The 11,451-nt window shown below is 33.0% G+C and overlaps 1 protein-coding gene and 1 long non-coding RNA gene across 5 annotated transcripts; one reads left to right on the plus strand and one right to left on the minus strand.

The window, feature by feature from the left end:
* Positions 1–239: 239 nt before the first annotated feature.
* On the plus strand, positions 240–7,866 carry LOC141406061 (E3 SUMO-protein ligase ZBED1-like). Of its 4 annotated transcripts, none has more exons than XM_073991072.1 (7): positions 442–601; positions 718–1,135; positions 2,670–4,158; positions 4,235–4,387; positions 4,440–4,716; positions 6,308–6,481; positions 6,536–7,866. In XM_073991072.1, the coding sequence occupies exons 2-5, from the start codon at positions 819–821 to the stop codon at positions 4,620–4,622; spliced, it is 2,142 nt and encodes a 713-aa protein (XP_073847173.1). In that variant the 5' UTR covers positions 442–601; positions 718–818; the 3' UTR covers positions 4,623–4,716; positions 6,308–6,481; positions 6,536–7,866. The 4 variants fall into 4 exon arrangements, with proteins under 4 accessions (XP_073847176.1, XP_073847175.1, XP_073847173.1 ...); XM_073991073.1 differs by having other exon boundaries at positions 4,451–4,716; XM_073991075.1 differs by lacking the exon at positions 4,440–4,716 and having other exon boundaries at positions 240–601; positions 4,235–4,318.
* Positions 7,867–9,099: 1,233 nt separating this feature from the next.
* LOC141406063 (uncharacterized) lies at positions 9,100–10,932 on the minus strand. The gene is made up of 3 exons (XR_012413309.1): positions 10,916–10,932; positions 10,579–10,723; positions 9,100–10,506 (listed from the first exon to the last, which is right to left on the minus strand). It is a non-coding gene; the product is annotated as an uncharacterized lncRNA (long non-coding RNA).
* Between the last annotated feature and the right edge of the window lie 519 nt (positions 10,933–11,451).

Here is an 11,451-nt window from a genome sequence, read left to right on the forward strand (position 1 = left end):
GCAGAAAAATTTGCTACATGTAATATTGATAATGTGAAAAACCAAAGAAACAACACATTTTCCTGTAAAAATAACAAGATATTCTCGTACAGAGGTGGAAGCGAGTCGATGTTCGGTCGGCGGCGCGCCGCCGCCTCTCTTTTTATTAAGGTTTCAGCCGCCGCCGATTACATCGGCTCAAATCGGCTAAAAATCGCCGCCGTCAACTCGATTGGATATGGCGCGCGCCGATATTTTTTATCGATTTTGCTATTGCAGTTTTTACTGCACCAACACTAGTAAAGCCACAAAACAAAATCGACAAAATCGAAACAACAATTAACTTCGCATTTGTTAAAGCAAGACAACTATAAAGTCTATAAAGTGAAAAACATAACGGTTCATCAATGAGTGTCTATCATTTTTTCTATTTAATTCTAGTAGCGTCATTCCAAAGTTAGATTTTGAACGTGAATGTTTAAGTGCGAAAAATCGGCAGCAAAGATTAATAAGTGGTTGGAGATTTTTACAATTTAAAATAATAGGATACAAACCGCGCGTAAATTTGGTGTTGGTCTTAATTAATAAAAAGAGGAGGCCACAAAGTTATAGACGAATAAATGTGAGTATGCAACATACCAAAATTGTGAACAATTTTATTTTATTTGTTCGTTTATTTGTGATTTATAAAATAATTATTGTCTACATCTATTGTGTGCATCTACATGACAATAAAAGAGTCGCCAAAATTCCCAAATCTATGGTTTCTTGGAGAATTACCAAAGTGTTCCTTAATCAGTTGTATATCCAATTTCGACATTCACTGAAACTTTGTCAAAATGGCCCAAAGGACGTTGACTTATTTTTTTGAAAGTTCCATAACCAATACTACTGGTGATTTTGAGGAAGAGGAGGATGACTCAATAGCTAGTTTTGATGATTGTGGTGGGATAGGGATCGCGAAAGACATTTCATACTACCAAGAACTAATTACAAAAAAAGAGAACATCGGCAATTTCGCAAAGGTTACTGCTACCAAAAAGGCTTCTGCGGCATGCTGGGATCACTTCGGATCGCTAATGGTAGCGAATAAAATTGTTTTAGAAGGATACCATTTTTGTAAAATTTGCTTGGAACAATCTTCTCTTTTAAAAAGGTATGTTTTTAGGTATATAGTATGTATATATGTATATAATTACAGGTACATTGATTTTTATACCCTCCACCATATGGAGGGTATAATTAAATTTGTCATTCCGTTTGTAACACATCAGTATATATATTATTGATCAGCATAAAATTCTATGTCGATTTGATCATGTCCGTCAGTCCGTCCGTCTGTCTGTTGAAATCAAGATACAGCTCGCAATTTTAAAGATAGAGAGTCAAAATTTGGTACAGAAGTTTTTACTACTTGCAGGATGGTTGATATTGAAAATGGGATATATCGGTCCACGTTTTGATATAGCCCCCATAGAACGGTACCTCCCGATTTTCAGTATTTTTAAGGTTTTAGCTTCATTATCCTACGAAAATGGCTGAAATTTGGTACGTAGTCTTCTTTAGGGGTATAAAACTTTCCCTTAGAATTTTGTCGGTATCGGTCCACACCTTCATATAGCCCCCATAGAACGGTACCTCCCGATTTTCGGTATTTTTAAGGTTTTAGCTTCATTATCACACCGAAATGGCTGAAATTTGGTACTTGGTCTACGTTGGTGATATATAACTTTCCCCCAGAACTTTGTCGGTATCGGTCCATGCCTTCATATAGCCCCCATAGAACGGTACCTCCCGATTTTCGGTATTTTGAAGGTTTTAGCATCATTATCTTACCAAAATGGCTGAAATTTGATACGTAATCTTCATTAGGGGTATAAAACTTTCTCCCAGAATTTTGTCGGTATCGGTCCACACCTTCATATAGCTCCCATAGAACGGTACCTCCCGATTTTTCGTATTTTGAAGGTTGTGTCTTCAATATTCCACCAAAATGGCTGAAATTTGGAATTTAGACTTCGTTGGGGGTACTCAAACTTCCCCTTTAAATTTGTCGGTATAGGTCCACGACTTCATATAGCCCCCATGGAAGGTACCTCCCGATTTTTCGTATTTTGAAGGTTGTGTCTTCAATATTCCACCAAAATGGCTAAAATTTGGTATTAAGTCTTCAGTGTGATTAAAACTGTTCGACAGAAATATGTCTGAACAGGTCCACGCTTTCATATAGCCCCCATAGAACGGTACCTCCCGATTTTCGGTATTTTGAAGGTTTTAGCTTCATTATCTTACCTTTATTTCGTCTTCCAAGAGTTATAAAATATTCCAGAAGAGTATTATCAGTATAGGTCCACGTCTTACTATATCCCCATAGAAGCTTACTTCTTGATTTTCGGTATTTTTTAAGTTTTAGCCACATTCTTTACCGAAATATAGGAAATTTGGTATTTAGTCTTTTTTGAGCCTACAAACTTTCCATCAGAAATTTGTCGGTATAGATCGACGTTTTGAAATAGCCCTCATAGAACGGTGCCTCACATTGTTTTACCGAAATTGCTGAAATGTAGTAACTAATTATTCCATTTTACTTCAATACAACTTGTGGTGGAGGGTATAACAAGTTCGGCCCGGCCGAACTTAACTTCGTTCTTACTTGTTTTAATTAAAAATATGATAACGTTTTATAATAGATTTGGAAAAAATACATCCACAACAAATCTAACAAACCACCTTAAACATGTCCACAATATATCTGCAAATACCAAATCTTCTGAGAAATCCAGAATTACTACCTTAAGTGCGTTGCAGGCAACTGGCAGCTCCTCAAAATTTGTAAATGCAAGAAAACTGGCAGAAATGTGCTGCATTGATTTGCAGCCATTTAATATAGTTGAAAGGCAAGGATTCACAAAATATGTCTCTTCATTGGACGCATCAACTATTTTCCCTTCATCCAAAACGTTGGCCACAAAAGCTCTTGATGATGTGTACAATGTTTATTTCGAGCGAGTTAAAAATGCGCTGAAAAAATCGAAACACCTGACTCTTGTACTAGATTTATGGAGCGATAAATACAAAAAGTTATCATATATAAACGTAAAAGTTCATTTTTGCTCGGATTTCGATTTGAAACATTATTCTCTAATGACGCAATACTTCCCAAAACCCCATGATAACGTAGCTATAACACATCAGGTTCAAAAGTGTCTGGAAGCATTCGATGCCCAAAACAAATGCAATAAGGCAGTTTCGGATGGAGGGTCCAACATAGTCTGCAGCCTAAAAAAACAAAATATTGTTAGATATAGTTGCTTGGCCCATACTATGCACCTATTTTTAATGCACGATGTGCTACAAAATTCAAAGTTTTCGGTCCTAAATGATGTTATAGTGAAATTAAAACATATATATAAAGCATTAAAATTCAAAGGCGAAGAACTCGCAGAAATGCAGCAGCTAAAAGACACCGGAAAAATACACGACATAATAAGCCAGATTTGCGAAGTGGATGAAAATATGGATGCCGATGATTGCTACAACTTGGGGGATTTGGAAACTGAGCTGCAAGAGGCCACAACATACAAAGCTGGTCAAAGTCTAAAAAACTCCGTGTCAACACGGTGGAACTCCGTTTTAAGAATGGCCCGAAGCTTCCAAGAAAATATTGAGTTAATAAATATCATGCTTGTACAGATTGGTTCGGAATCGTTGGTCATTCCGCGAATGGAAAGATTGTTGTTCTCAGAATTCATAAATTTCTTGGCAATATTTGAAGAATCGACAACATATCTACAAGGCCAAGAATATGCTACCTTGCCGAGTTGTATTTATTTCATAGAATCAATATTTTCAAAAATTAAGGAGAACCAATTCGCCTCAGAATTTGAAGTTATCATTCATCTATATAGCTTTGCTGAAGATAACTTCTATAAAAGATTTAAGATAACGAAATCCCATGTTGTAGCTGCTTTAATGGACCCATGCCAAAAAAATTGGGATGCTTTGGATAAATATTTAAAAAAAATTCCAAAAAACACGGTTGTCGAAGACAATTATGTTCTTACAAACGATTTTGAATCATATTATTCAAGGGAACAACTTATATATTCGGAAATCAGGAAACTTGAACTCGATCCAATAACACCATTACAACTAGAGGAGCCTCCACTCAAAAAAGAAGTATGTTTAAATGCTATATACATAAAAATCCACACTTATTTTCATAAAAAAATAATATAATCTTCATCATTCACAGAAAGTTTCCAGTACACGTAAAAAAATGCTCGATTTCGTTCATAAAACGTCAAACACTATTACCAATGACAGCTTAATCCAAGAGGTGAGAAAGTATTTAGAAATCCCAGTGGACAATGCGGAAACATTAGACTGGTGGAAGGAGCACGTAAAAGTATGACCTATTTATTTCAATTCCTCTTCCACCAACTAATGGACTATTTTAGTTGTTTCCTAGGATTGGCGAACTTGCCAATATCTACTTCGGCATTCCAGCTACATCTGCTTCATCTGAAATTGCTTTTTCTTATGCCGGTTCTTGCATTACAGAAAAGAGGTCGCGCTTAAACCCACGAACTGTCAAAAAACAATTATTTGTACATGATAATTACAAATCTCTTCAATCTTAAAGGGGTTCATTATTGGTACTTTCTACAAATCTTGGCACATTCGAATTGATCTTTTTTATTGCAGTAGAAGCTATAAAACTACCATTTTCAACAAGTAATTTGCTGGCAAATTACAACATTAGATGTTTACACGATTTAACGATTTTAATGAGTTGGTATTTTAAATACCAAAAGCACTACAAATAATAATAATAATTTGAAAGAAAAAGACAAAAATTTTGATCTGAATTATATTAAACCACAAAAGTACATAAAATGTATAATTCTGTATATAAATATAATTCCGTAATACCTAAAAATGTATCTAAAAATCTGACTTTAAAAAGCTTTATATTTTTAAAAAATTATAATATTCTAATTAACACAAAATGTGTATAAAAAAGTAATGTTCACATAGTATATCCCCTAACATTACTTTAAAGAAAGTCTGAAACACCTATAAGTATATAAAATTAATTTTAATATATACAAATGATATATATATATATATATATATATATATATATATATATATATATATATATATATATAATATATACAAAGTCTGAAATACCTATAAGTATTTAAAATTAGTTTAATATATACAAATGACAAACTGAAATGTTCTTTTTTTACAAAACTAAATAACAACATACACAAACGTATTGGTTTCAGATATCATATTTTACAACTCGTAAATTACGAGTTATTAGAAAACATATAGTCAAGGTTGTCAATGCACATACTTTGAACATACATACCATGGTACAATAATACAGGTAGCATTATCATGCCAGCTGATGGTAACATAATGTGTCAAGTGCATTGAATTGATGTCAAATTTTGACACCTCATGTTACCAACAATTGCCGATGCGGCTACCTGTGTATTTGTACCATGATACATACATATATCAATGACCAAAATATAAGGTACACCCATTACAAAATTTTACAACAAAAAACTTTTTTGGAATATGATATTTCAAACAAATTGTAGCTTTATTCAATATTATCTTTGTCATATGCCTGATTTAGACTATGTTGGATTTAGCAAATCTGTCAATTAAAAATATATGTCAAATTGGTAAATCCAGCATAGTCTAAATGAACTTTTTAAATCATGTTAATATACTTTTCAGTACACATTCATAAACATGTTTTTTCCTTACAAATCATTTATTTAGACAATTGTTTCAAATATCATATTACCATCAGCACACATCTTGACTTCTTTAACGTTCTCTAAGACTATTCGGAAACATATTCTATCGAGTCACAAGGATTATATATGGTCGGGCAGTAAGCCCAGCTGTCTAGTTTTCTGTAAAAACCATTATTGTGCTTTAAGTTTCTTTGCATTTTTGATCACAATAACAGTTTTTAAAAAAATCTTAGTTGGATCGAATTAGTTTTCAAATAGTCTTACCCCATTATTACAAGTCTCCTTTTGTTCAAGTTTGGATTTTTCAATCAGATTTATAACGTTCGTTGAATTTAAAGTTACAAGTGATCACTACATTTTAAGGAGAACCTTCTTGACATTAACTTTTATTGTGCAAATTATATTTTATTGCCTCCAAATTGGCTTAATTTACGTTTTGAAATCCAACCGATAGTAAAACGACACATGTAATAATGACCCTTAGTGAAACAAGTTATAAATTAAAAATATATTAATTTTTTATTTTCTTTTTATTTGTTTAGACCTTACCAGGTATTTAAATTCGTCTTGCAAAACCAATAAATTGTCTTACACATAATTCAACTGGATTTAATGTCCATCGCTAATCCCTCGACTTAGATGAAGTACCACCATTGGACGTACCATCAGAGAAATTTAGTATTTGGTCATTCGAAAAACATCAATGATATCAACAAGTAAGTTTACCATAAAAAGTTGAATATATATTAATCAAATCATCTATGTTACAGGACATGTCTGTCTGTCCGGTGGTTTCATAACCAAATTTCCAAAAAAACAATTTGCAGTTAATTGTATTGTTGGTGCAAAGAATGATATGATAAATATCATTAAAGTTTCAACCCATATGCATTCGGATAAGTTCTTTACCCAGTTTTACAGTCTTTGAAACATCACCGAAATCTGTGGGATATGTAGATGGACGCTTTATTACTGGGAAAAGTCTCAAGATTTCTTACCATTATACCGGATAATTGCATTCATCTCTCCTGATGTCCCAAAGAATCTGATTTGATTGTCCCAATTTTGATGATTTGCCAAATGCGTGTTTAGAAGAAAACTACAGAATGCAGGTTATATAGTTAAATATCCCAAATTTATTATTCATACAATTAATTATAACATTTTACATTGATACCTTTTTTCTTAATATCAATGTGTATTAAAATTATTATTACTTTTCATAAATACTTGACTCTCATAAATTATTAATTTACAAATTTATTCTAAGTCACTTATTACTTTTTACCCAATTAAATGTTTCAAAAACACGTATGTCCTGTTTCTCACGATTCGAATACAAATTCGTTCGACATACTTGGTCTATTCCAGAACCTGCAAAAACTACTAATTTTTAATACGATAACATTTTTTCCTTTATGTTGTCGAAGAAAATAATAAAAATTAGTAGATTCTTGGAGTTCTGGAACAGACCAACTAACTTTTATTTTTTTTGATTTTGAATGTTTGTTTTCACTTTAAAATTTTCTACAACAACATGAGTAATAATTGCAACGAATTTAAATTCGAACCGTATTAGAGAAATGTGCCATATAACCTACTTGAAGTGTAATACTGATAAATAGCGCAAAAGCGAGCAATATATTTTTCGAAAATCAAAACCAACAAGTTAATCTTTTAAAATACATTATAAGGCTATAGCAAACATACATATAAGACTTGAATGAAACCATGTGCAAAATAAAGCATTATTTGGCATATTTCAAGGTATATTCAATAGGTACTGGTATCATTCCAGCTTTTTGAAAATTAAATAATATGAAATGTCAAATCCCTTTATTTTTAAATTATTATTGTTGTAATTTCCCAACAACATAAAGAACTCTTTTGACATAACATATTCGAAATATGTCGATACCACTACCTATTGAATATACCTTGAAATATTTATAGCATTTGTTAAAAAATAAAATATAAACATTATATTTTTCTTGAATTTAAAATAAATTTTTTATTGCTTAAGAGATAATAAAAAAGTTCAAAGTCCTCATGTACAAAAACTTCGAAATATTTATATATAAATATATGTTTCTCATGAATTTATAATAATTTGTTTTATTGCTTAAAAGATAATACACACGGTGCTCTTGAAACAATTTTAAATGGAAGGTGCTTACACCTTGGAAGTTTTTGCGGATTCTGAAACTACAATGTTCATAGATGAGAAAAATCAAAAAACAAAAAAAATCGCCTGAGCGCTTTTTAAATAAATCGCGATTTAAGTTGACATATTTAGGGGTTGTTTAGGTTTTCACGATTTTGCTTAGAAACCGCAAGTCCTATCAAAATGGGACTAAAAAAAATGGTGTAGCTATGAAAATTCTCTACAAGATTGACATATATGGTATTATCGTCGGTTTTACCATTTTTGAGATATAGAAGTTCAAATTGGGACAATTCAAATTCAATTCTGTATCGCCCCCTTATAAAACACTGTCATGACTGCAATTTTCCAAATTAAACTTATATATCTAAAAAATGGCACAACTTAGGAAAAATTACAAAAGCCAGTCTTGTAGAGAATTTTCACAGATATAAGATTTTCTCAGGTCCCATGCCGATAAGACTTGTATTCAAACAAAATCGCGAAACTCTAACAAAAAACACCTAAAAATGTAAACTGAGCTTCTTTATCTCAAAAATGGTACAGCCTGAGAACAAATCATAAACTTCAATCCTGTAAAGAATTTTCACAGCTACAACATTTTCTTTAGCTCCATTTCCATTGGACTTGCGGTTTTCAAGCTAAATCGTGAAAACCTAAAAAACACCTAAAAATGTGAATTTTGACCGCGATTTATTTAAAAATCCCTACAGCGATTTTTTCTTGTTTTTGGATTTTTCTCATCTATGAACATTGCTGTTTCAGAATTCACAAAAACTTCCCCTGCGTAAGCGGTTTTCATCAAAAGTTAGTTAAGGCGCACCCTTCATGACATTGTTTTATAAGGGGGCGATACAGTCAATGCATTGTCCCAATTTGAACTTCAATATCTGAAAAATGGTAAAACCTACGAAAATATCATAAAGGTCGATCTTGTAGAGAATTTTCAAAGCTACAACATTTTCTTTAGTCCCATTTTGATGGGACTTGCGGTTTCTAAGCAAAATCGTGAAAACCTAAACAACCCCTAAATATGTCAACTTAAATCGCGATTTATTTAAAAAGCGCTCAGGCGATTTTTTTTTGTTTTTTGATTTTTCTCATCTATGAACATTGTAGTTTCAGAATCCGCAAAAACTTCCAAGGTGTAAGCACCTTCCATTTAAAATTGTTTCAAGAGCACCGTGTACAGTTAGAGCGGGACCGACTATGAGATACCCTACGCCACTACTCTTACACATAAGCTTCTTTCTTGTCTTTGCTAGTTTTCTTGATTAGCACTTTACAAAGTGACAAAGTGCTGGTGCCGAAGTCATTGATCTTTTCAATTCTTATACCTTCAGGTTTTAGTCTATATACACTTTAATACCATGTAAATGCGCATCATCGAAATAATCGCTTTAGACCCCAACGAATAAATGCAAAAAGGGTATAAGTTTGAAATACGTTTAAGACAACATGGAGTCGCTATAGCCATGACCGTCTGGACGGTACTAACTCGAATGACTCCTGATCATCTATTATCTGATTTAGCTGAAACTTTGCATATCGTAAAACTTTTCATAAACGTACATCAAGTTCCAAGAGTTTCCAAGGTTCCTAATTCACAACAGTAAAAACTTTTTGTTCAATTGCAGTTTAAGGCCTTTTCGAAGATAGTTTAAACTGTTTAGCCAAATTACTTCTTGTGGTCCACAGCGATAAAAGGTTCTTAGACATAATGCTCCAAAAGCTTTTGACCAACTAAAGTGCCTGATGGACATAACTATTTAAAGAAGTGATTTCGACATTGGTTCAACCTTTGAACATCGGGAGAAAGTTTAATATATTGGCCAAATTTAATTTTTTCCACATAAAGTTTACAAAAATTTAATTTGTGGGTAAATAACCGGCCTTTGCCCGGGCCCTACATTCATCATATGCCGCGAATACTATTATTTCTTTCGCACTTAAATCAAGTACCAATACGCACTATATAGGTCCACCTACTATTACTTCTACTCAAATTTTCAAAGCTGTGCGGTTTTAGCTTTCATGTATTTACAACGTGTCCTTGCCGTTTATATTACGACAGTATATTTTTATCGGGGTAATTCCTTACTGAAGTTAAGTGGTAAAAACTTTATGGCCACCTTAAATGATGTCGATTTAGACCTTTCAAATTTACATACGTCTAATTCGAAAATGGTTTATATCGGTCCACCTCATCCTGTACCTCCCATACAAAAGTTCAAACATTTAGGCTTATGAACAGGTTGCTTGTTCTCGGGTAAATTTTAAACTTTATTTCGTATAGTTCTCTCACAGTACTAATGGCTAATTGCTTCTTTTCGTACATATTTATGTAAATCTCAGGCTAAGGCATATCTCCTTTTTACTTGTTCCGCTCTTATTATAATGCTGCAAGGAGGACGGTGACAAACTTGAACCCTTCGATTATTCATGACGAATTTAGGGACTTCGGTTGTATCCGCAATTCTTCCAAACTTCAAAAATGATTACAATACTTCTGAAAGAACATCTGGAAGATATGTTATTGCTTCAAATGGGATATTGTTCGCAATAGAATCGACATATCTGAAAAATTGAACATTTTAATACTTTAAACAATTTTTCCTTTATAAATTTATAATAGATAAAAATGTTTACATTTTTAGTAGTTTTGATCAACAAAAACATTCTCAAGACCTCAAGATACAGACACGACAGCATTCACACTTGGCGATCCCCAGGATTCAATACGCCATACACTGCTCCACGATCTCCCAAAAAATTCTTTACGGCAATTTGTGTACTACAAAATATGGCAAAATTAGCCGCCAGTCGGTAAACTTACCGGCGCGCCGCCGCCGATTGGCTTCCACATGAACTGAGCGAGCGAGTCGGAAAACTGGGTCGGCTTCGTTGTCTGTTCTCGTAACAGATAAATCTGCAGCAAGGGATGAAGACTTTCCCATGTTAAGAAAGGCCACAAACAAATACTTACATATTGATTTTCGCCAATTTGTTCTTCATTTTTAAAGTTTTCAGTTTCCTTTTTGATTTTTTCAAAAATATGTAACTTCCAGAAAATAAACTAAATATATTTTGTTTTTGTTATTAAATGTCATATTGTTTTATTGTTGTTCTGTATTTGACACGCTCCCGTACAGACATACAGGGTTGTATTTACCTAAATTTGACAGATGCGACTACCTTTTATCCATGGTACAATAATACAGGTAGCATTATCATGCCAGCTGATGGTAACATAATGTGTCAACTGCATTGAATTGATGTCAAATTTTGACATCTTATGTTGCCAACAATTGCCGATGCGGCTACCTGTGTATTTGTACCATGCTTTTATCATTCTACCATGCACACCACCTGATAGAATATGAAAAGTCAAATCCCTTTATAAAAAAATTATTTTTGTTGTAATTTCAACAACAACATAAAGAAAGTTTTGACATGACATATTCGAACTTTTACGATGCCACTACCTGGGTAATTGCGCCATGGTCGGACACTAAGCTCAAA

The sequence above is a fragment of the Musca autumnalis genome, unplaced genomic scaffold, assembly GCF_047663935.1.
Source record: "Musca autumnalis isolate F117 unplaced genomic scaffold, ASM4766393v1 scaffold_5, whole genome shotgun sequence".
NCBI classification, from domain to species: domain Eukaryota; kingdom Metazoa; phylum Arthropoda; class Insecta; order Diptera; family Muscidae; genus Musca; species Musca autumnalis.